General features: G+C 42.8%; 7 protein-coding genes across 7 annotated transcripts; 3 read left to right on the forward strand and 4 right to left on the reverse strand.

Annotated features, from left to right (window-relative positions):
* Positions 1 to 803: 803 nt before the first annotated feature.
* Positions 804 to 1,971, reverse strand: BDR25DRAFT_274969 (putative zinc-binding oxidoreductase ToxD; the record flags this gene model as incomplete). The annotated part of the gene is made up of 2 exons (XM_033687453.1): positions 1,389 to 1,971; positions 804 to 1,341 (listed from the first exon to the last, which is right to left on the reverse strand). The coding sequence occupies exons 1-2, from the start codon at positions 1,898 to 1,900 to the stop codon at positions 804 to 806; spliced, it is 1,050 nt and encodes a 349-aa protein (XP_033554500.1). The 5' UTR covers positions 1,901 to 1,971.
* A 462-nt stretch (positions 1,972 to 2,433) lies between these two features.
* On the reverse strand, positions 2,434 to 3,982 carry BDR25DRAFT_274971 (NAD(P)-binding protein). Its single transcript, XM_033687454.1, has 4 exons — positions 3,868 to 3,982; positions 3,567 to 3,815; positions 3,328 to 3,505; positions 2,434 to 3,261 (listed from the first exon to the last, which is right to left on the reverse strand). The coding sequence occupies exons 1-4, from the start codon at positions 3,895 to 3,897 to the stop codon at positions 2,648 to 2,650; spliced, it is 1,071 nt and encodes a 356-aa protein (XP_033554501.1). The 5' UTR covers positions 3,898 to 3,982; the 3' UTR covers positions 2,434 to 2,647.
* Positions 3,983 to 4,132: 150 nt separating this feature from the next.
* On the forward strand, positions 4,133 to 5,646 carry BDR25DRAFT_274976 (FAD/NAD(P)-binding domain-containing protein; the record flags this gene model as incomplete). Its single annotated transcript, XM_033687455.1, has 2 exons — positions 4,133 to 4,318; positions 4,375 to 5,646. Exons 1-2 carry the CDS (start codon positions 4,250 to 4,252, stop codon positions 5,644 to 5,646), a joined length of 1,341 nt encoding a protein of 446 aa, XP_033554502.1. The 5' UTR covers positions 4,133 to 4,249.
* Positions 5,647 to 5,743: 97 nt separating this feature from the next.
* BDR25DRAFT_364554 (uncharacterized protein) lies at positions 5,744 to 6,696 on the reverse strand (the record flags this gene model as incomplete). The annotated part of the gene is made up of 1 exon (XM_033696850.1): positions 5,744 to 6,696. The coding sequence occupies exon 1, from the start codon at positions 6,590 to 6,592 to the stop codon at positions 5,744 to 5,746; it is 849 nt and encodes a 282-aa protein (XP_033554503.1). The 5' UTR covers positions 6,593 to 6,696.
* Positions 6,697 to 10,872: 4,176 nt separating this feature from the next.
* Positions 10,873 to 11,899, reverse strand: BDR25DRAFT_347989 (uncharacterized protein; the record flags this gene model as incomplete). The annotated part of the gene is made up of 7 exons (XM_033694347.1): positions 10,873 to 11,004; positions 11,037 to 11,157; positions 11,235 to 11,330; positions 11,366 to 11,510; positions 11,572 to 11,628; positions 11,666 to 11,795; positions 11,849 to 11,899. The coding sequence occupies 7 exons, from the start codon at positions 11,897 to 11,899 to the stop codon at positions 10,873 to 10,875; spliced, it is 732 nt and encodes a 243-aa protein (XP_033554504.1).
* Positions 11,900 to 14,068: 2,169 nt separating this feature from the next.
* On the forward strand, positions 14,069 to 15,023 carry BDR25DRAFT_364556 (Clavaminate synthase-like protein; the record flags this gene model as incomplete). Its single annotated transcript, XM_033696851.1, has 3 exons — positions 14,069 to 14,242; positions 14,308 to 14,475; positions 14,533 to 15,023. 3 exons carry the CDS (start codon positions 14,069 to 14,071, stop codon positions 14,965 to 14,967), a joined length of 777 nt encoding a protein of 258 aa, XP_033554505.1. The 3' UTR covers positions 14,968 to 15,023.
* Positions 15,024 to 15,631: 608 nt separating this feature from the next.
* BDR25DRAFT_299520 (alpha/beta-hydrolase) lies at positions 15,632 to 17,749 on the forward strand. Its single transcript, XM_033689170.1, has 5 exons — positions 15,632 to 15,822; positions 15,874 to 16,042; positions 16,095 to 17,165; positions 17,223 to 17,298; positions 17,357 to 17,749. Exons 1-5 carry the CDS (start codon positions 15,802 to 15,804, stop codon positions 17,577 to 17,579), a joined length of 1,560 nt encoding a protein of 519 aa, XP_033554506.1. The 5' UTR covers positions 15,632 to 15,801; the 3' UTR covers positions 17,580 to 17,749.
* Positions 17,750 to 24,118: the final 6,369 nt, after the last annotated feature.

Below are 24,118 nucleotides of genomic sequence, written 5' to 3' on the forward strand. Positions count from 1 at the left end.
TATTCTTAATCCGGCAAGCCGCGACTCTTCTTCAGCACGCCAAATTGTCTTGAAACTCGACACGCTTGTCCGAAGTAGAATGCAGTTCCCTTGTGCCTCTCCAAGAGGATATTCCAGCCTTCAGCTTCATGCGGCTCTGCCATCCCCACAGTAAGCGGTGATTCTCCTCGCCGAATGTCTTCAGCCTAGAGCTTCAGCCCCATCGTGAAGCATTTCGGCATTGCCTTCGATTGGCCCTGGACGGATATTTGGCCTCGGCGCTTGACTTGTGATTTTTCGAATGTCTTGATTTGGTCAACACTACTCCGTACAATCCAACAATTTGGGATCCCGCTTTGCTCCCGTCTAAAGCCCCTAATCTGTTCTGCTTTCTCTTTGAGGGAAATAAATGGCAAATTGCCTCATTCAAGATGCCCTCTCGAAATATTATTTTCCAGTCTGCTGGAAGCTATCTGAAGAATTTCCATAGTGCATACCACCCGAGAAATCATGACTGGACGCGATCGATTCGCTCAGGTTTGCTGTGAGTATCGACCAATTCTCCACCCACCTAGCTCATGCTAACAGAATATCTTGCAGATGATTTGAAGGACATTTTGTCGTGGACGGATCTGTTTCGAAATATTGCCATGCCATCATAACATTAGGCGAGCTGCAATGCGCGACGTTTAGATGGCTTGCTTCACGATCACGACAGCGGGTTCATAAGTGCTAGTAATCACAGAAAAGATCTATGCTTAGACAAAAAGGACGCTGGCATTAAGATGTTCGGGCTTGGTCAACGACAACCTCCCTCTACTCTCTCAAGGATCGCCGACCCGATAAACGACTTTAACTCCACTGATCTTCCCATTCTTCATATCCTTCAAGCCAGTTAAAATTCCATCCAAACCACCAGGTCTCACGTCTGGCTTGTGGGCCCTTAGTTTCCCTTCGAACAATAATTTCTCAGCTTCCGCTATCCACTTTTTCATGAACTCATAATCTTCGGGCTTCCCCGCAAACTTCATGCCCATTAACTCGAATGACTCGCCCTGTGCGGAATACCCTATCGTAAAGAGCATTTCGACATCGGGTCGGGGCGACTGAGGGACGAACACGATGGTCCCATAGTACAACTTCTGGCCCTTAGGAGCAGATGATGCAAGGGCATCCCCACAAATCTGCGGAGCATTTCCTTCGCCGATGGTGTCCCAAGCGTAGTATAGCTTGTCGTTTGTGTAATTGCGGATGTCGGCTCCACAACTGGGGGACTTGTAGTCGAAAACTACATCAGCCCCCAGCGATTTGACGTATTCGAAGTTGCGTTGGGAGCAGGTTGTGATGACCTCGAACCCAGACCTGCGTCTCGATTAGTTTAGAGTGTGCAAGAGTCAGGCAATACCTACAACTTTGCAAACTGGATTCCAAAGGCTCCCATGGCAGATGATCCACCATATATCAGAATCGGCACCTTCTCCTTAAGTGGGGAATCCGGCCATGGCAATCCCATAGCCTGATACAGTCCCTGACCCACGGTAACTATACCCACTCCCAACGTTGCTGCTTCTTCGAAGCCCATATTTTCAGGGATTCGGAAGACTAGATCCGCTTTGGAAACCACATATTCCCCGAAACATCCACTATCGAGATCAAGCACATTACTTCCATGCACGCAACCCCATACTCGATCACCCTTCTTGAAAGGGAGAGTGACAGCGGACCCGATCTCTTCGACGACACCGGAGTAGTCGCAACCGACGGTGGCAGGCTTGTCAACGAAGTCGATATGCTTCCAGTCGCTGGGATTGAGGGCAACAGCAACGGTTTTGATGAGGAGGTCTGAGGGAGTGCGGAGCCTGGGGATGTTGGTTTCGACTACGGCGGCGTGGCCGGGGGACTGGATCTTGAGTGCTTTCATGGAGTTGGAGAGGTTGTGTATGTGCTGGTGGGTAGCTTTGGTGACAACACCCTCCTTTTATAGTCTTGGTTCGGAAAGAAGATGTCGCGTCCCTAACGTGTGGATGCGTATTGCTGCTGAGGTTACGCCGATCCATTTGCAAGCTATTACGCCATTATATCAATTGCATAGGGCTTTGTCTGATCACATTGCCAGGGATTCGTTTGCTGTGGAAAATATCTGAGATACCTGTATCAGTAGAGTGATCAGACTAACTAATCAAATACACTGATGCGCCGTGGGTCGGATAACGATTTGGCCCGTAGATCAAGTGCAGAGACATGTCATTTTGGCTTCTTCATTCGTCAATTTTCTCGCTTCTCGTGGTTTCTTGTTGGAAATGTCAACATGTTGTACTCCTGGACCGCAGCCATGGGGCAAAACATTCAATGCCGGGCCCTAGGTGAGCGCAAGCTTACGTCAGTTGGCCATGAAACACCTGTTTTGCTCAACATCTAATTAGAAAGTCGGTGCAACACTTCTTCCGATTGCCAGGTCGCTCCTTACGTGCTTAACGACTACCATACAACTAAGAATCACAATTCTCTCTAATAGAGTGTCGTCATCGGAATGCGGACGAGACATTCGTCCGTCGTACATCGGCCGCCAGCGGCCGCCCACCGTTGGGTCAGCCACCACGCGACCTTAAATGGCCACGCTCACTATTCTCACTATTACTATTTTACATCGCAGGAAACAGGGATGATATCAGTTCTTCTCATTTTGAACTAATCCCGAATACCACTGTCCTACCTCCCTCACACACTCCTCCAGGCTTCTGAACTTTCTTCCACCCAGCAACATTTCTTCCGTCATCCTTGAATCTACTCGAAATGGCATGTTGGTGGGCAAATTCTCTCTACCCACTATGAAAACACCATTTCGCATTTCCTCCGCAAATTCCCGCTCCACCGTGTCGCCGGCCTCCTTCCAAATCCGGGGCCCATCCTTTCCCTCTTCCATCGTCGCAGCAGCAATAAACCAATCCGGGATATCCTCCCCCTGGACCTTCTCTTCGTCAAGAGCTTCAACATGAACGCGTGCGCAATCTTCAACATGCACGAATCCGAATCCGTATCTGGGTGTTGCACCATTGAACAGCAGCGCCTTCGACATGCGATCCATTTGCGCGAGGGCATCGGAAGCCGACGAAACTAACTCTGAGGGTCCAATGACGGTCCCAGGGATGACTTGCACGATGGAGAAGGCGCCCGACTTGCGGCTATGTGAATGGAGATATGTCATACAGTAGGCTTTGGCGCCCGAGTAGGCGTGGTGCACGGATGGGAGGGGTGGTTGGAAGGCTGCTGCATCGGGATTTACTTGCACATGTTCTGTTGTTTGTTCATCAGCTTTGAACGGCTGAGGAGGATTTTGACGAGAGATACCGTCAAGAACTTTGTCCATTTTCGTCCCCAAAGTGTCACCATCGTCGGTGCTGACGAGGGCAGCGCCAGCTTGCGTAAACACGACGCGTTTGACGGTGTCAGATTTCTCGGCGGCAGAGAGGATCTCTTCCATTGATCTGACGAAGGGGTAGTAGACATCTTCGTCTGGGCGGTAATGCTTAGATCGACAGGTATCAGTTCTACTCTAAGATTCGCTAATCGAATGGAATAAGACGTACGGGCTTCGGCCACACCCCGGCTATGTGAATGACATACTTGGCCCCCTGAACAGCTTCATCGTACGCCCCAGGAATGGTGTTGTCAGGGACAATCGCATACTCGATCCTATCCGCGTACAGCTGGAGCGAAGGGCCGGCTTTGATGTAACCAATGGCATCTTCTCTCCGTACGATACATCGCACGCGGTATCCAGTACGCAGAGCATGCAGAACTGAATTGTATCCGATTGTTCCATTAGCGCCCGTTATCTAATGACAATCTCAGCTACTCAACCTCCGTGAACCTGTCCGAGGGCCATACCGCAACGAGGCCTCGGTGATCGGAAACCATTTCGCCGAGCAGTTCGGTCTATTCCAACCCAAACTCCTTCTCACAGGGAAGGTGTATCATAACGAGTTTTTGCAGATGCTCGATAGACGTCCCATGGGGGTTTAGTAAGCTTACAGCTGACGTTCCACATGGACACGAAGTTGAGGGTCAGATCACGTGTGTGGGGTATCCTTCGGGAATAGCCCCACGATGTGGTCGAATCCTTGTGTCGTGCAGCATTCCCGTCGACAGTACGGACCCGCTTCCTTTCATCCTGCGCCCTTGATTAAAGTGCCGTTGCCCGTGACCATGGCTGTTGACGATCCACATCGACACATCAAGGAATTTGGCGGAGGGTGAAAGTACTCCCGCCATGTCTGCAATAGCGTCGCATACCAGCGGGGTTCCGAATGGTGTGGACAAGAAGCTCGACATCGTCGTGGTATGCCCAACCCACCCTGCTCCATTTCAAACCCTATGCCAACTCCAACTTCCTAGGTCGGCGGCTCCCTAGGTGGCCTCTGCACTGGTCTAGCCCTCAAATCCCTCGGCCATGCTGTCACGATCCTCGAGCGCAATCCCACGGCCCTCCTGCACAACCAGGGCGCTGGCATTGTCGCGGGCGGCGATACCCTCACATTCTTCAAGCGATACGACCGATGTGGGCGGCAGTTGGCAGTTTCCTCGCAGCGACGGCAATACTTGGACAAGGAGGGGAAGATTGTGCACAGGGAGGACATGGTTCAGAATATGACGAGCTGGGATCTCGTGTATTACATGCTGAGGGCGAATTTCGATGGCGTGAAGAGCCCATATTGCAATGTGCCGGAGCTGAGGGAGGGAGATGGCGTGGCGAAGCATCTACATGGTCACAGGGTGACGGGCATAACGGAGAAGAACGGAAGAGTTGAAGTTGCATATACAACTAACGAAGGCAAAGAAGGTACCATCACGGCAGACTTCGTTGTCGGCGCCGATGGACCTAGCTCCACCCTCCGAAGTATTCTTCAACCTAACGTGGAGCGGAAATACGCCGGTTATGTTGCGCTCCGTGGAACGGTCCCGGAAGACCAAGTGTCACCACCAACGCTAGAAGCATTCAGCGAGCGCTTTACCTTCTTCCATACAAGAGGCATCCAAATCCTAGCATATCTCATTCCCGGTGAGAATGGAACGCTAGAACCAGGCAAACGTCTCGTCAACTTCGTGTACTACACAAACTTCCCCTCGAAATCTCTCGACGATCCCTCACTGGAGCTCGCAGAGTTGATGACGGACATGGATGGCGAACGACATCGGATCACTATGCCGCCCGGGAAGACCGACCCCAAGGCGTGGGAAAAGCAACGGCAGATTGCGAAGGAATGTCTTCCACCACAATTCGCAGAAATCGTGTGTGGAACCAAGAAACCGTTCGTTCAGGCCATAACAGACGTTATCTCCACCCAGAACGAGTTCCTCGACGGCAAAGTTGTTCTCATCGGCGATGCGCTCGCGGGGTTCAGACCACATACTGTTGCAAGCACGAGCCAGGCCGCATTTGACGCGATGATCTTGGCGGATATGATTGCGGGGAAAGTGTCAAGGAAGGAATGGAAAAGGGAGACAATGGCGTATGCAAGGACGATCCAGAAGAGGGGCGTCGATATGGGCAACCGGAGCCAGTTTGGGGATTTACCGCTGAAGGAACATATACATGATAGGAATCTAGCGAGTAGACCGCGGGAGGAAGAGATTTGGCCGGAATGGAGTATAGCTGACATAGATTAAATACCACTAACCATATCAATACAGGTCTAGTCTACCCCAATCTGGCTCTAATTCGTACTATACTGTACAGCAATCCCGTTCTACTAAAATTCCTCCTTTAAGCCCACCCGTTTCTAGCCCGAGGATCCGGATCCTCCTCCTCGCCCTCCATCTCCCTCATCAGCCCCTCCACTAGCCCCTTCACGCCCTCCAAATACGCCTCTTCCCCCACAACCCGCCTAGGCTTCCTAGCCTTAAACTTAAACCACTGCCCCCCTGCATCAAACTCCCACTCCCACCATACTTCCTCCAAGCATGGGCCCTGGGGGTTATCATACCTCTGCCAATGGTCCTCCTTCAGCACCAACCCAACCAGACGGTTATACCAGGTCTTAAAAAAACCCTTTACATTCGCGCCATTGCGGATGAAATAGAGGGAGCGAACATTTTGGAGTCGGCGCAGCAGAGACACCATGTCAGCGGTGAAGTCGGAGGGGTAGTGCCAGTGTGCGGAACGATGGAGCACCACTGCCAATGTGTCGAGTTTCAGATTCGGGAGGTTGAAGGGATGCTGTGTCCAGTGCACCAGGTCACGGAATTGTCGCGCGGAGGCTACAAACGCGATGTGCCGGATTGCTTCTATTTGGCATTGTCGTAGTACTTCTAGTCGCCGCGGTAGGGGGGTGTACGTGTCTGTGACGACGAATTGGGTGGAAGAGAATAAGAGGTGGGTGAAGTCGGAGCGGAATTGGTGGCATGTGAGAAGGAGGGAGAGGTGGGAGGAGGAGGAGTAGTTTTCGTCGAGGGAGAGGCCGCGAGGGTTGTTGGGGTTGGAGGAGGAGAATCCGGAGGTGTGGGTGGGAGGGCGGAAGACGATGTGTAAGGGTTTAGGGAGCGTGTGTTCGAGGATTGAGAGGCGGATTTCGGCGGGGAGGCATAGAATGGGCGAGGGTTGGGTTGAGGCCATTGGTGGTGAGTTTGGGGGTTTGTGGGCTGTGTGGGCTGTTCAAGGGTAGTCAAGAGTGAATGGGTAATAGTGAAGGGAGAAGATGAATTCATGGATGTCTTGCGGGAGACGTGGTAGAACAGATAAAATACATTTAACTTTATGTTTTTAGCTCTACAGTGAGTAATTGCGGGGTGCGGGGTAGACTTTGGCACGTGACTTTACTAACTAGAGGGCAGTACCCGCAAGATTCCAAGGCTTGAAACCGTAATAGAAATTGCAAGGCGTACTGAAACTTTCATTCAGTCTTGTGGTCATCGAACCTTAAACCACTACTTTGGTAGCAAGAATGTTGAGATGTAGGCCCTGCCTCCACATAGCTCTAAATTGCCACAGTACCTCGGAATTGCATTCATTCCTGCTAGATTGCTCTTATCTCAATAGATCTACATAATTTCCACTCGTTAATGCCACATAAACAACCCGGAAAGGGGTATCCACAAGCCCTACTAACATCCAGCGGCGTAAACCCACAGCTGGGCGGAATAGGAACCGAGTCCAAAAGTCCACGCGGAGCTGCACATGTAACTGCTGAAGGTGTGGCATGCTCCTGAGCAACTCGCACGACGTTTTCCAATAGTTACGGTTACGGCTGGCCCACACCTCGGGGTCTACCTCATGGACTCGCCCTGGGTATACAGTGGGGAGAAAGTTGAAAATGTGAACGCGTCAGATGGCGGAATATCGCTGGGGGAGAATGGTCGGCGAGAATGAATGAAGGGCACGCGGAAGCAAGAAGCTGAAGATATTGTGGGAGTAAGGAATGTTTATGACTTCTTGGTAACTTCAGGCTTTTAGCTACGTCCTCTTACTAAAATTAAAAATACTGCATACACTGTGTGACATGTGAGGGGTAGGGACAACAACTGTGATTGACGACGTAGAAAACGCTTGGTCGAGCGCGGCCCATACCTCGGATCCCAGCAACCGTTGAACCAGCTGTGAGTTTGATCATAGCATTTACAATACGTAAACCCCTTCTTCACTTGTATTAAGTGAGTTATCTCCGAGGGATTACTAAGGGCGAATTCGTAAATGAGAAGCCGAAGCTCAAGGGGAAGTTGCCTGAATAGGAGCGATCGGACTTGCTGGTTAGTTGGATTCTGTTCGGTCAGAGCCGACAGCGCACGAGGGCGCTGAGTGGGAAACTGGTCAGGAAGGATGTCGAGACTGATATCGATGAGAGGAAGTCAGGATGATGTGGTCCTAGAGAACCTACAAGACCGTGTCCTGAGAATATTTCGGAGCCAACTTGCCATCGAAGCCGTGCTAGACAGACATATTTTGGGTAGAAATTGCTAGATATATGAGGGAGCGGTGTATGCGTGCGAGGTTGATGTGAGGTAATATGCTGTCAGCGTAGTCGAGCTCGCATCATGAAGTGGGCGCAAACGATAAAATTTAAATTGTGAAGAGTAACCTACCTTGTGGGCCGTATTCAAGGAACAATCTGATGCGCTGCAAATGCAAAGGTACATCACCTTCAATGGTCCCGATCACATTTCGAACCTCCAAGCGTAGCGGGATTTTCCATTTCCACTCCAAAATCCTCCCATGGCCCCTCTTGATAGCGGTACCGTTACCATTCGCCCCATTTCTCTCATTTCAGCCGGCTCCTTGAAGCCCTCACCGGCTCCTACCCTCCCGCGCTTCAGGAAATTCTACACCAACGAGTCACATCATTGGAACAGGAGCTCAAGATCCCTCCCAAGCCACGAATTGTTAGCTCTCCACTATTTCTCCGGGTTTACTACCTCACAAATGTCCAAATGTTATCTTTTACTATGAATATTCGAGATTCTGTCACCATACTTCTAAGTAGGACTTCTAGTACTGAACTCCGTGTCCTAGAGCCAGTTGACGTAGGAGGATTGGACAGAGCATGAGGTCCGCCTCGAGAATGCTCGTCTTGGTTACGAGTGAAAAAATCAAAAGAATGCTTATCCTATGCCTCGCTAGCCGTGACTTGGCTATGGCCCTGTGGACTCGTATAATTTCCAAACGAAAAAAGTAATAAAAATGATGGAGGTCATACAAATCCATGTCTCAGACCTACTTCCTCCCTTTCTTCATCTTGGGTAGAGACAGTGCTTCCAACAGGGCCATACTATGGTCTGTATAAAGTGAACTGTAACGGTCACGTGTTCAGTACGAACGTAAAGAGTTCGTGAGCCGCACCGTACGTTTAATGATACCCCAGGTACAGTACGTAGTATGGATTTTATTACCCTTTTAGGAAGTTTGTATAGCAATTATAGAGGGGTAGGAGGGCTCTGATTGGCCAAAAGTTTTGCGAGGACGTTGCGAGGAAATCGCACGCTGTTAAATGTGTGGGCTCATGGCGCGAATTTAGGGTTCCTAGTGGGGTAGGGTAAGGTAATCTGCCTCTGGCTCTGCTGCTAGTGTCACAAGCAAGGCTCTTAGTGCGTTGCAAAGGTGGTGGATGGCTATAACCATATTGTTCAGCACCTACTAAGGGAGCGTAAGGCTAACTTTGGCCTTAATTTCCTTACTACCCCAGCTACTAGTTGCGAGTGCGAGAGGTGTTTTAGCGCAGGTAGTTGTATAATAACTAACAATTAAGGCTGTTCAACTCTAGAAGAACTAGCTACAGCACCAGGTAGTGAGTAGCAAGCTTTTAGACCTTGATCCTGCGTCTTTAGAGACTTATAATCTTAGCTGTTTTAACTAGAACACAGCGTACTTCAATTAAATCATGCTACTCGTACAGATCACGTGAGCCGTGACTGTTACGATACGTATACCTACCCCTCCTCCTCCCTGTCGTACGAAAGTACACAAAATCTCACCCGTACAGGGTTCAAAATCGCCCAATCGTACAGTACTACGCCTCGTTGGAAGCGCTGGGTAGAGAGTTTATCCCATTCTACTAGCAACGATAGGCTGTAGTAGACCACAAGGTCGCCAAAATCCTTGATGCTGGCGGTGAGCCACGCATGAGAATGTCCACCCTCGAAATATCATCGACAGCGTATGCATGGAGTGAACGAGAGCAATCATAGCCCCTAGTGGTGGCTTCGAGCAAGGGCGCATTCACAAAAGAGTAGACGGCATCCAGAACCTCGCGGCTCCAAGACGAAAAACGATTCCAGTACTGATGGCCCTTTCTGTGGCCTTCGTACTTTGCGTAGTTAGCTTCTTGAACAAGTCTCTTTGGTATCAGAGACGTTTCTTCGTCAATGAAGTCCGGTAATTTCTATATACAACCGTGTTCCTCTTCAATGTCTTCCTCATCCGTAATACCGCCCTCCAATTCTCCATTCTCTTACTTTTGCTTATTCTCGGGCGCATTCTCATCGCTCGGTAGTAGAAGTCTCAGTTCTAACACGAAGGTTAACAAGTTGTTGACTGTGGCATTGAGTAAGAAATATGACTGGGCTTAATAAATTGCCGCCAACGTAGATGACCAATTTAGCATTATAGTATCCGATATTGCTGTTGCATTGAGTGAATCTATCTGCAAGAAAGGGGGGATGAACAGCAGTAAGACAGATAAAAGGTAGGCTAAGAGAGTAAATATAGTAGGTAGGGCCAAATTTAGGCAGGTATATCTATAGTGTTTAGTAGAACGTAACTGTTACTGTTAGTAATGTTTTTAAGGCGTTACTAGCAGCAATAGGGTTTTGTTCTTCTAGAAAGAGTAAATTAAAACAGCCTTATAAGCAGTAATAGTTACTGCTAAGTTAATTAATAGTAAAGCTACTATTTAGTGCAGTTACTGCAGTAACTAGTGTTACTAGAGGCTCTAGTAGGCTTAATTTTAACATAATTTTGCTAATATAGTTGTGTTAAGCTCTTTACATAATATCTAAGGCCCCTAGGTTTTAGCTAGAGGTTGCAAGTCTAAATATTATTCTACTTAATATTATTAAAGTAAGAGAGTTCTTAAGAAACTTATAAAAATAAAAACACTAAAAAATAAAGCTTTAATTATAAAAGCTTCTAAAAGCAGCCTTTAACTTCTTAAAATAATAAAAGCTTATAACATGTTAAACTAGCTGTAAGCTTTAAGTGTAAAGAGTTACTTTACTATTCTGTACTTAAAATAAATAGTATAGGCAGTTACTGCAGTAACTAAAGCCTTATTAACTGTACAGTAACAGAAGGCAATTTACTTTTGTTTAAACTGCTAAGAGATTGTTACTATCAGTAACAGTAGGAATAGTACTACGTTCTATTAAACACCATGGATATATCTGCAGCCTGACATTACCCATAAGCTAGCATCTCGCATTTGTGATGCCAATGGCCAGGTCAGCAGTTGTCATCCCCCTTGCTGCGCGGATTCTTTCAGGCGATGTGGTGGCGAAGAAGCTTTGCGGGGCCGTCGTGGCGGTCATGATAAGCAAGTACTTCGCAAAATGTAACACACTATCCGCGTCACTTCTACTCCGAGTCTGGCAACCCATTGGCTGAGTCGTTTGGTGCGAACGGAGAAAGCGAGGGAGAAGAGGATGATGAATACGAGAGTGAACGGTGCCTGTCGTTGAATTAATATCGGCTGTCTATAAAGGATTCCCTTGCCTTTCGTATGCCGTCGTCATAATCTGCCAAATGGTAGCGTCCGAAATACCTAGCTTACATATCACAGTCGGCAAAACGACTGAAGTGCTCTACTAGCCGACACCATGGAGGATCTAGATTAGAAAATGAACGAATGTTGGGCTCTTGAAGAGCTCTGGAGCCTGTTGAAGACTAAATCTTTTCGCTCACGTGGTCGGAGCTTGTTTGGGGAGATTTTCAAGTACAGCCTCCCGCTCTCGTTCAGCGAGGAGTTTGACCGTCTCAGAGAATTCAGGAAGAAGAATCAAGCATAGACTGCGCAGAGAATAGCGAGAATTCCTTCGAGAAGAGAGAGCTGGGGAACATTGGTGTGTGTTAGGTAGAAGATTACTGGAAAACGTACACCCATCTCCAACCCGCCAATCCTTCAAAGCTATTCATGAAAGGTATCACGTATGCTAACAACCCGCTGGCTGTTCCAGAGGACATACCGCAAGCATAAAAGAACACGAATCTGAGGGCATCTGATCTGTTGGATACCAGGAACTGAAATGGTAGAGGGTACCAGGATAAAATCTAGCCTCAGCTGCTCCAAGGAGAAACCAACAAGCCAGGATCCTGCATAATTCTGCGTCGCTCCCTGGCACATCAAAAATATACCCCATATCAGTGTGATTCGACTCATCTAGACACTTTTGGCTGATATGTATCAATACCAACGTCGATAATGGTTCGAAAACACATATAGGGGAGTATGAAATGCGTAATGCCCATACCTACTGTGGGTGCGACGGATTTCCACGCTGCTTCCGAATGCCAGTTCCCTCCTGGAGATGGACGATTGCCGAATTAGAGATATTTCCGACATGGATACGTATGATGAGGTCGACGAAGGCGTACCACGGAAGAGGACGTTTACAGCGTTCCCAACCGTACGTAATACGTTTCAACTCGCCGTTTTTTAGGCCGTAACTTCTTAGTTTGTTAGTACGTTTCAACTTAAAGGGAGAATTTAAATCCACTTACAGGGCGTAACTGTTACAGCTTACAATCCTCCTACGTTTTAACAGCTTGCGAGATGTTACAGCGTATACAGTCTGCTAAGTCCCCTATTTTACTGTAAATACAACCTTACTAGAGCTAGTTTTTCTGCAGTTAGAGAGCCTTAATTATTAAGCTAGAAAGCTTATTTCTGTTGCAGGTAACAGTTCTTTTACCCCTAAAAAAGGACCTCTTATAATTGCAGCTTATAGAAGGGATAGACAAGAAGTTAAGGGCAATTTTATATAGTGTAGGGTAAGAGAGTTGTCTAACTTGTTTCTACTAAGTAAGAGAGTTAGCAAACAAAGGGCTGTTATTATTAGCTATAGTAACGTCTTTGCAGTAGCTGTTGTAGTACTGCTGCAACTCTGTTGTTTTCCGCTGCTTTTCATATAAGCAGCTGCTAGTAAGGAGGCTTATGTTAACAGAGAGAGTCCTTTTAAAGCTCTTATTATAATAGTCGCTACTAGGTAACTTGCGTTGCGTGGGCTTCTAGAACAGCCTTTATTAAAGCCTTAGCTTTTTTATGCTATGTAGGGTGCTTTCTCTAGTAGTCCTTAAACTAAATAAGACAAAGTTAAGGGTTTAAAATTATTGCTACGCAGTAATAAAATATAGGTGGCTTAATAATAAACTTCTTCTAGTATGTAAGCAACTTAGTAGTTTAGAGAAGTCTATATATTAACGCTTAACGTAATTTTGCTCTAGGCTATTCTTAGCATTGTTTAAATCTCCTGCTTCCGCTGCGTATATCCCTGCTGCACGTAGGACAAATATGTAGTGTTAGACGCTAGGAGGGCGGCAAGAAGATTAGCTCTGTTCTAGGTAATAATGCCCTAAAGTTCTGCTAACAATGCTATATAGAAGGAAATATTGTAAAGTATCACCTAGTTAACAACTACTGCCTGTAGAGCTTCCTCCTGCTAAACACTATAAAAGACAATATATAACAAGCCTGCAACCTTACAAGCTGCTTTAAATAGAGTCTAGGTACTCCTTTATAAGGGCTAAGAAACTGTTAGATAGCGTGCTATTATAAGAGAAGACTAAGGACTCTAATAAGGACCTTAATTAGGCAAGTTAACAAGAACTAGCGTAATAAGCAACCCTAGTTTAGTGGGAAGAGCTAGCTTAAGAGGATCCTTAGAATAAGGCTGTACGCCTGCCACGCTAGAGGAACTAGGACATCTGGCTCATAATGGGTGAGTCTGTGGGCAATTATGATTTAAGGACAATATTAAGGGCAAAAGGTTAACTAAAATCATAGGATCCCACACCTTAATCCCCTCCTCTGCTAGATCCTTAATTGTTGTACAAACTGCAGAGTTTTTACCTAATTGTTACTCTAAAAACACGACTTCAAACACCCTCCCAACGCGTCCCCATAGCTGTCCAATAAGACCTCATATTACTAGGAAATATCGTCTCTCCGAGACGTATTACGGTCCGTAATGGGAGCTGGCTCCTACGTACGTTACGGCTCACACTCCTCCTACGTTTCAACGGCTCACGTGACTGCTACGTTCACGTATCTACGAGTCGTAGTACGTACGGTTGGGAACGCTGGGCGTTTATCGACTTTCCGCTAGGCCAATTTCAATGTTGCCTTGGATTCAAGACTCGTGTGCGACGGTGTAGAACAAGGTACCTCCTGTGACTCCTCGACTTAGCTCATAGTGGTATGGCCGATTCTAGGAAACGAGTTCGACGAATTATCGTCGGTGTTTATGAAAGGAACCCGGAGGATCGATTGCTAGAGCGGAGAAGCGCGCAGTCCAGTTACTATTCTTCCATCCTCGCTAAACTGCCCCAGTACTTCGAGGACGGCCATAGGGGAATTTCGCGAGCACGTCATGAAGCGGGCTACTCGAAATGGTAAAGTTCAAGCAGCCCGGATTTTCATCTAGAACCTTTCGCGTAGCAGCGGGTACCGTCGAGCGACAGTATGATATTGGCCAAGGAAACTTCAATCTACCACTTGAGGACAAGGGGGATCCGAAATATCGATGCAATTTTGCCCAAGGCAACTATTTTGGGTATCGTGCAGTAAGCCGCCGGGTGTCTTGGGTGGCTAGACCTGCTTTCTTGCTCTTTACTAACACAGTGACCAGGCACATGAGAAGAAGGTTATGAGAATGGATGACTTGGACAATGTGGAATCAGCAAACATACCTAAATTCATCTCAGCATATGAAAATGAACCTTTCTATCCTTTCTTTCACCAGTACCGGGCCGACATCGAGAACTTTTCTCAACGATCACTGGAACTTGCGGCAAAGGTCTTCACACTTTCCTCTATTACCCTTGAGCTTCCGGAAGGTTACTTCTCTAAATAGCATCTGTATGAAGAAAAGTCCGAGGACTTCCTTCGTTACATGATCTACTGGCTGCGCTCTCCTGAGGATGATAGGAAGGTGGAGAACACATGGTCGCGTGCTCACAATGACTTCGGAAGTCTGACGTTGCCGTGGAGCCAGAAAATCGCAGGATTACAGCTGAAGACGCTATCAGGAGAGTGGAAATATGTACCGCCCGTCGATAATGGCATCATCTGTAATGTCGGCAACACTCTTGACTTTTGGTCAGCCGGATACCTGAAATCGACAACGCATCGTGTTGTGCGGCCTCCAAGGGACCAATCACATATTCACCGCTTAGGCCTGTTCTACTTCGTTCGGGCTGGTGATGAGGTTGACATAAGTCCGCCCCTTCGCCCCTGCTCAAGCGCCTTGGTCGCGTCCGAAATGATCAGGAGGCTGCAGCACCTGTAAGAGGCCTTAGGTACGTAAGGGAAAGGGTTAAGAATTACCACAATCACAAAAATTACGCAGATATGAAGGGGAAAAAGGGTTACCGTCGGAAAGTTGGAAATCGAAGATGAAGCGGAGTAAATACGATCAACACTAGATCGTCTTGGACCATTTCTCGGCGTTAATTGGTCGTTGCAAATGCCCTAACAAATCTCCGACTCCCAGGTTGCCATGTGTCATTCTATTTTTTGGCGAAAGCTGATAGTGGTGGAGAGCTGATGTCATCTAACCTGTGCACCGCCGCTGCATGCTCCGCCTCATCGTAGGGCAAAGGAACCGAGATCGCCGACTTTGTGGGACCTTACCTAACCCGAAAAAGTGAATGTGCCAACGCCCACGAAGATGATAATAGGTAAACCTACTTTTCGCTTGTTTCAGATAATTCTCCTTCGTTCTCGTTAACTATCAAGTGCTCAATGTTGGCCTTGGCACCTGCAAGTCTACTCGGAAGGTATCGTAAGTCACGACGATAGTGCGCTGATTACTTCAACCCCATTGTCCTCATTCTGAAGGTGGGCAGTCTATCGCGCACGTCTCCGCAGTGCTCTTAGCGTATGATAATGGAGCAGATGTGTATAAGAGAGCTCATCGTGAGCTACCAAATGGCTCACTATTCCGCATTCTTCTCATATCTACAACTTCATTCCGGTCGTCATTTTCCAAAGCATTTTTTAGAGCATACTTTTTCCTTCTAAATTCGTTATGAGTCCTATATCTTCGTTCACCCTTGCCGGGCTTCTGGCTTCAGTCGTCTCTGCACATCCTTGGTCAAGGCGGGAAGAGAACACCACGACAATGATATATGACTTTGCGGAGGCTAGTACTGTCCTATTCTCGATTACCCCCTTTGACTGATTTATAATTTAGCTTACGCCATCGCCTAATATCAACTGGACACCTTGTTTTGAGGGCTACGCGTGCACAAACCTCGAGGTTCCTTTAGACTACGCCGATGCCAGTGCCGGGACTACAAATATTGCTTTTATCAAGTATTCTTCTTCAAACGAATCTGCCCAGGACATTCTCTTCAACCCAGGTTAGATTTAAGCTACAGCGAGACTTTCTCAGTGACTAATATGGTGCTGTAGGTGGCCCTGGATCATCTGGGGTACAATATGTGGTTGGAGGGGGTGAAACGCTTCAACAAACTCTCGGCACACAATATAACATTGTGAGCTTTGATCCTCGAGGTGTTAACAACAGTGGCCCAGCCATGACTTGTTTCCCCGGGGCGCCGGAAGCTCGAGCTCAGTACACGGGAGCGAGCACGACTGCTCCATTGCCTGAGCTTTTCCAGAGCGCGAAGGCATATGGAGAATGGTGTTCAGCAGCGAATAAAGATACTCAAGCGAAGTATGGAGGAACAGCGGCGGTCGCGCAAGACATGCTCCACTTCATCGAACTCCAAAACATCCAGTATGGTCATCCAGGAAACGAAGCGAAACTTTGGTATTACGGCGTGAGTTACGGAACGGTTCTTGGTCAAACCTTTGCTGCACTCTTCCCCGACCGTGTTGGCAGAATGATCTTGGATGGGAATGTTTTCGGCGTTGAACATTATACTGGTCTCGTACCCTCGGATGTAGATGACACAGACGATGCCTTCCACTTCTTTTTCAAGGACTGTTTCAACGCTGGCCCGGAACTCTGCGCATTCTATGGCAACTCCACTTCCATTGAGGAGATTGAAGAACGATACAGGAATCTGTTGCAATCGCTTGAAGATAGCCCCATCACGGTTACCGATCCTAAGTTTGGCGCGCCTTCGGTTATTACACAAACTGCCTTCTCAAGCTGGGCTTTTAGCAGCACTCTGTATGGCCCGCTGACTGGATTTCCCCTACTGGCTACTGTCGCTGCTGCACTAGAGCAGGGTAACGGGACCGTGTTCATGGAGGCCAACGCAGCTCCGTCCGCAATGACCTCTGCATATGGAGCATATGCTAAAAATGCAAATTATTCGTCGCAGGAAGCCCTTGGTCTGATTACTTGTGTCGATGCCAACACCCGATTCAATGTTACAAGCGTTGAACAGTTTGAAGAGGTAGTAGACACTTACATGGGAAAGAGCTTCTACGGCGGGAAGACAACTGCATTGAACAACGGCCGTCTCTGCGTTGGCATGAGCATTACTCCACCCCCGAGTCAGATATTCCCAGGTATGTTTTTTCTTAGTACTGTGTTGCGGGGTGTTTCTCGGTGCTGATATGCCAAAGGTTTCAAATGCACAAACACGAGCTTCCCAATTCTGTTCATTGGAACAACTGGTGACCCTGTTACACCCCTTTCCAGGTATGTTCTCAAATCTTTACACCACGTTCTCTATCGAGAAAATGCTAATATGTGTTAGTGCCTACAAGATGTCAGCACTGTTCGAGGGATCGGTAGTCCTAACCCAAGACTCTCCCGGTCACGGTTTTCTCGCAACAGGATCGGACTGCACAACAAAATATGTTCAGGCTTACATGGCAGAGGGTACGCTCCCCGAGCCCGACACTGTTTGCCAACCAGCTGCCGTTCCCTTTATCCCTAGCACGAATTCGAAGGCTTTGAGGGTGCGCACATTCGTGTAGAGAATTCGGCATAATTCAATTCGGTCACGTTCAATGTCGAGGAAACTTGGGTTAACACATCTAAGGGGCAGTTGGGCTATTTGGAGGTGGTGAGGTTGTTTCAATTCTTTGTATGCATCTTTTTACGCTTCTGTGTAGTAGCTTGTACCTCTAATCTTACTTATTTTACCCGCCCCAGAAGTCGTGACTCGTTATGTGATCATTTCTCATCTCTGTCTTTATCAACTTAAAAAATTTCTCGAGCCCCGGAATCTTTTCAATGATGCTATTTAATGCTAATAATACAATTTTAGCAGCCTAAGTTCATAATAATAAAAGAGCAGTTTTCAATACTTCTACTATTAATTTACATATAGTTATAGGCAAATATACTAATAAATAGGAACTTAGATTTAGTCTTAAAAACTTTTAACTATAACTTTAAAAAGTAAATGCTAGATAGAAACATAAAAGCATTAAAACAAAAACTTAGTCAGTGTGTCCAACCGTTAGTACACCTAATAGTACAGTACTGCAGTACACCGATTTTGGTCACGTACGTACGTACAGGGCATCTACTTAGTATACTGTACTATACATGAGGCTGCTGTACTAACTGTTTACAGTAGTTATATAAGATTTTTAGTGGTTTTAGGCGGTTAAAGGCAGGTTGCTAAGGGCCAGAGGGCTTGTGTTTAGAGATTAATGCGGAGAATGCTGTTAGTGCCTGTTTTGTTAGCAATCTTCTAACAAATTTAGCAACTATGCTATCTACCTTATTCTTTTGCCTATTATAATGTCCTAATTTCTATTCTAATTAATAACGCAGTTATCTTAGTGTGTTACCACCTTGTAGGCCCTATTCTTACAGGCCTCATCCTCACATGCCTCATCCCAACGCTTAGAGAAGGCTTGCATAGCCTTACCTAGCCTATCTAGGCTGTCCTCGCGTGAAGCAACTCCTTTAAAGCATATGCAAGATACCCAGGCTAAGGAGCACCTAAATAATGCCTGCTATAATATTAAAATTACCTTTAAGATTAACATTGCCCTTAATTTCCTATTAATCCTAGCAACTTTATGTAAGTGCAAGCGGTGCTTCTTACAGGCTAAGAAGACTATTATAATAAGAAGGAATTAACTATTAGTGTTAATAATAGAGGCTTCTTAACTGCAGAAGAATTAGTTACATAACATTACTATTACTAGTAAGATTAACAACTGTAGATCTTACAAGGGGTATTATAACTTCCTAATTAGGTATAGTCTTTAGCTTTAGCGCAATTACTTTATAATACTTTAGTTACTGTATCTAAACTGTATACTAACGTTATCTCCTCTGTACAGTTAGTTAGTAATAGCTGACTCTTCTGTAACTGTACTATACAGCCTCTAAAAGGCTCTGTAACTAACGGTTAGACACACTAAACTTAGTAGTTACTAAGTTAAAAAATAAAAACCCTTATACACTTACATTAAGTAAAGAATTTAATTAGATTCTAATGCCTTTTAAACATAGAATAGTAGGAACTTAAAAGTATTTTCTTTTAAATAAATGTAATAAGTTAATGCTTAATAAGTTATACTTATTTAAGCTTAAAATAAAAAGTATCTAAGTTGTAATTATTTATATTTAATTTTTTTATATTTTTATTATTTCACCTCTATTTTTTATACTGTAAGAATAGAATAATTATTTTTATATTTTTTTAGTTTACTATAACGTACTTCACAGGCGAGTTGCTTACACACCTAAGTTGCTTACTTTTGCTAAGACCCTACTAAACTACCCTTTTTACACTAATGCATTCCCTATAACACTACTTAGATGTGCTAAAAGAATGTTAGATACAGCTTACACTCTAAGCTTTTAAATAAGACATAAAACTCTTAAAGAAATGTGCTATAGCTATATATAAAGTCTTATAAAAGATAATAAATAACTATAGCGCTAAATAACCTTTATAAGCTAATTCTATAGCTAAATTATAAAAGCTAGGTAATAAAAAGAAGCAGGTAATTATTAAGACTATACTTAAGCTATATGCGTAAAGAATTTCCTCTTAAATAGCATTTATAGCTAATATAGCTAATTCTTTATACGCTAAGTGTAATCTAGGCTATGTTTACATAAACTAGCCTAGTATGTTTATAAAGTGTTATTTAAAGCTTAAAGTAATATTTAAGTATAAGTATAACTATAAAAAAGCTTTTTATAAAAGTTCTAGAGTAATTTAGAGCAGGTTTAGCCTTATAAAAAATATTAAAGCTAAGTATAGCATTTAAGATAATAACATGTATAACTTTAGTAAGATAAGGTTTATAATTAGCTAAATATTTTTTAACTATACTTATACTTAAAACTTTACTTTAAGCTTTAAATAACACTTTATAAACATACTAGGCTAGTTTATATAAACATAGCCTAGATTATGCTTAGCGCGTAAAAAATTAGCTATATTAGCTATAAATGCTATTTAAGGGGAAATTTCTTGCGCATATAGCTTAAGTATAGTCTTAATAATTACCTACTTCTTTTTATTACCTAGCTTTTATAATTTAGCTATAGAATTAGCTTATAAAGGTTATCTAGTGCTATAGTTATTTATTATTTTTTATAGAACTTTATATATAGCTATAGCATATTTTTTTAAGAGTTTTATGTCTTGTTTAAAAGCTTAGAGTGTAAGCTATATCTAACATTCTTTTAGCACGTCTAAGTAGTGTTATAGGGAATGCATTAGTGTAGAAAAGGTAGTTTAGTAGGGTCTTAGTAAAAGTAAGCAACTTAGGTGTGTGAGCAACTTGCCTGTGAAGTACGTTAATTATAATAGCTGCTAAGAGTTACATGTCTTTTAAGAGCAAGTGCTTTGCTAAGTTATCTATAAGTAACTATAGTAGACTAAGGTACTAACACAGAGGTAGGTTAAAGTGCACTAGAATTGTAACGATTCTCGTTCCATCTCGGGTCGCCCAGAACCTATCCAAAGGGTCCCTGTATTGGCTCTGACCCTGGCTCGACCCTGACTCGACCTAGCCCCAACTCTGCCCTGCCCCCTGCTGTTACCCCTATTTCCCCTATGTATTTAGTCGCACCTTGCCCCTATAGCTAGCTTAGTAGTTTTCTAATATTCTTTGTACAAGGCCTATAGGTGTTAATGGAAATTCCTAGGTTCTAAGTCCCCACGCACTTCTATATGCCTCTAAGTGGATTCCTACTGCATTTAGACCTATTATCTTGCCTATGCTGTTACATTATATTAAAAAACGTACCTTTACTAGTAACAGCTTTATTATAATATTACACTAATTATTTATTTAACTATATCTAAGCTCTAAGATATGTTTAATTTAGTTTAAGTTATAATACTTACACACTATTATATTAAACTATTTAGTCTATAAATAGAATCCTAGAGACCTTTTATTAACTAAAGCCTTTAGGTTTAAAACTTTCTATTCTTTATAATTAAAATTACTTTTAAAAAAGTTATAAAAGGTGCACTAAAGTAGAAACTTAAAGACTACTAATAACTTATTAAAATTAAAGGCAACTGCTAATATTTAACAAACTACTTTTTAATTCTAGAATTAAAATACGCTCTAGCTAAGGCAAGCCCTTTAGAGTTAATTAATAATCTATGTTAATAGCTAAACCTGCTTCTGCAGCACCTAAATCTATACTTTTACCTAATTTAGAGTTAACCTTTAGCAGTATATTTATTAATAATTAGATTATTTAATTATAAGCATAGCTTAAGTAGCTAATCTAGCTAAAAACTACTAGTTAACCCTTACTAACTACTAAATTACCCCTAATAATACCTTATACTACTCTTACTACTCTAAGTGTAAAAGACCTTTTAGGCACTTTTTAAACTTAGTAAATCTACTTTACTAAACACACATCTAAGATTAAGATCTTTATAGATAGTAAAAAACTTATATTTAAATAATAGTAAGCCTTTATTATAGATAGACTTAATATTAATTTAAATTACTATTAGAGTAAGCGCGCACGCATAGCATTAATATAGGGACACATAGCTAGTATTATAAAGGATTATCTAGAGCCTAGATACCTAGCTAAATTAGACTAGTTTTAGTTTAAAAGTGTAGAAAATATTATAAAGCTTTTATAGGCTTATTTTATTACTAGTTAAAAAAGACTAAAGCATAATAAGCATTTTAGACTTTTAGAATAGATAAAGAGAAAGCATTTCCTACATTTAAAGCGCGCTTTATTAGTGTAGCTATTAAAAAAAAAGTATTTTAGTTAGATTAGTTTTTCTACCTATAAAAGAAGCTTTCTTTTAGCTTATAAGTACTAAACTATTGTTTTAAACATACCTAGGCAAATTCTTTTAAAGCTATAGTAGCCTACCTTACAGTGTATAATCTAGAAAGAAGAACTTATATAAAAAACTTTATTATTTTATTTAAATTATTTTTAATTAATAAATTACACTTACTACTTTAATAACTAATAACCGCACGTGTAGTGTTTAGTTTAGAGAACACTACTAGCAGTGTAAAGAAATACTTAGAGTAAGAACACCTAGCTAAATTAGACTTAGTTTAGTTTAAGAATAAAAAAAGTAATAGTAATATTTTCTACTCTAATTATTAATAAGGACTATTAGTCTACAGAGGGGGGGGTAGTGTAACAATTCTTGTTTTATCTTAGGTTGCCTATAACTTATCTAAAGAGTCTCTGTATTAGCTCTAACCCTAGCTTAACCCTAACTTAACCTAGCCCTAACTCTGCTCTGCCCCCTGCTGTTACCTTTATTTCCTCTATGTATTTAGTTGCACCTTGCTTTTATAGCTAGCTTAGTAGTTTTCTAATATCCTTTGTACAAGGCCTATAGGTGTTAATGGAAATTCCTAGGTTCTAAGTCCCCACGCACTTCTATATGCCTCTAAGTGGATTCCCACAGCATTTAGACATATTGTCTTGCCTGTGCTGTTACAAAAATTATATACTACTTTAAGTGTATTTTTAGAACCCTTCTAAGACTAATCTATATTAGGTCTAACTATAAAATGTTAGGTAGAGTTAATAGTTTACTTTAAAATAAGTAAAGTGTTTATTCTTTCTATGTTATAAGCTATTAAGTAGGCTACTTGTAACAGCGCAGACAAGAGAACAGGTCTAAATGCAGTGTAAATCCACGTAGAGGCATATAGAAGTGCGTGGGGACTTAGAAACTTAGGAATTCTATTAACACCTATAGGCCTTGTACAAAGAATATTAGAAAACTACAAAGCTAGCTACAGAGAAGAGGTGCAACTAAATACTTAAGGGAATAAGAGTATAGTTAAGGCTAGAGTAGAGTTAGAGCTAGGTTAGAGTTAGAGCTAATATAAGAAAACTTTAGATATAAGTTTATTAGGTAACCTAATAGAATAATTTATATAAATTATTACACTACGCCTCTCTCTATTAACTAATAGTTCTTATTAGTAGTAGTTAGAATAGAAAAGTATTACTGTTATATTCTTTGCTTTTTTAAACTAAAACTAGTCTAATTTAGCTAAGTGTCTAAGCTTTAAGTATTTCTTTATAATGCTAGCAGTGTCCTCTTAGAAATTTTTACAGCGCTAGTATCCTATAGTTTACCTTAGTATACTGTATAATATTAATTCTTAAGAATAAACTGTTCTGCGTATTCTTTAGGTTCTAGGCTGTATATGTTCTCTGCTACTGCACAGTAGAGAAATGCAGTAGTAGTAAGGTAGTTAATAATCTTCTTACTTTTCTCTTTATCTAAGTTATTATTATATAACTTCTCTTTCTTCTAATTTAGTTTACTTTTAAATTCTTAAATGTACACGCTTACTTTCTTACATGTTAAGGTCTTATTATAGAATCTTTTATATAAAGAGATGTACTAGCGTTTTATATAAGATTAATTTATATAAAAATAATTTATTAACTAACATTTTTTATAGTAAATAAAGCATTACTTTAATTATATAAAAAAGTGTAATTTAAATCCTTTTAGACTTTTTTATATTATTAAAAGCTAATTATATAAGAGAAGTTATATCTTCTATTAGTGTAGTACATGTCTTTTAGTTTATTTAGAAATATATTATTCTACTAATTAATTATAACTTAAAGTGCTAAATAGAGGTTACTATATAGTGCTTTATATATAGGCTTAATTAAGAACATTACTTATTTAAGTTTAGGTTATTTTTAGCATGCTTATATAACAGTAGTGTAAAGTAGTATCTTGCCTTAGAATTATAAACTAAAAGCTTTTTATATAAGAGTAAGCTTATTAATTATAGCTTTAAAAGCTTTATATAAAGTTTTTATAAAGTTTTTTTACTTAATTTATGTAAAGTGTTAAATAGGCTCTAACAGCTAGCTGCTTATAGTATAAGCACTTAAGTAGCAAGAGTAAGAGTAGTGTACAGTGTGCACAGCGTACAAGGTAGGTAAGGTAAGGGCAATATATTTTTAGTTTTATTACTCTTATCTTTCCTCTGTATAAAGAAAAAAGAGGATATCTAAATGTTTATGCACAAAGGTTTACACATAAGCATTA

This window comes from Lindgomyces ingoldianus, assembly GCF_010093535.1.
Source record: "Lindgomyces ingoldianus strain ATCC 200398 unplaced genomic scaffold BDR25scaffold_1, whole genome shotgun sequence".
In the NCBI taxonomy this organism is placed as follows: Eukaryota; Fungi; Ascomycota; class Dothideomycetes; order Pleosporales; family Lindgomycetaceae; genus Lindgomyces; species Lindgomyces ingoldianus.

Bases quoted from the DNA above. Each gene is read 5' to 3' on its own strand.
- BDR25DRAFT_274971 (XM_033687454.1), bottom strand. From the start codon at position 3,897: ATGGTTTCCGATCACCGAGGCCTCGTTGCG. The intron at 3,506-3,566 runs GTACGTCTTATT...TGTCGATCTAAG, and splicing joins CCGGGGTGTGGCCGAAGCCC to CATTACCGCCCAGACGAAGA. The intron at 3,262-3,327 runs GTATCTCTCGTC...AACATGTGCAAG, and splicing joins AATGGACAAAGTTCTTGACG to TAAATCCCGATGCAGCAGCC.
- BDR25DRAFT_299520 (XM_033689170.1), top strand. From the start codon at position 15,802: ATGATATATGACTTTGCGGAG. The intron at 16,043-16,094 runs GTTAGATTTAAG...ATGGTGCTGTAG, and splicing joins GGACATTCTCTTCAACCCAG to GTGGCCCTGGATCATCTGGG. The intron at 17,299-17,356 runs GTATGTTCTCAA...AATATGTGTTAG, and splicing joins CCTGTTACACCCCTTTCCAG to TGCCTACAAGATGTCAGCAC.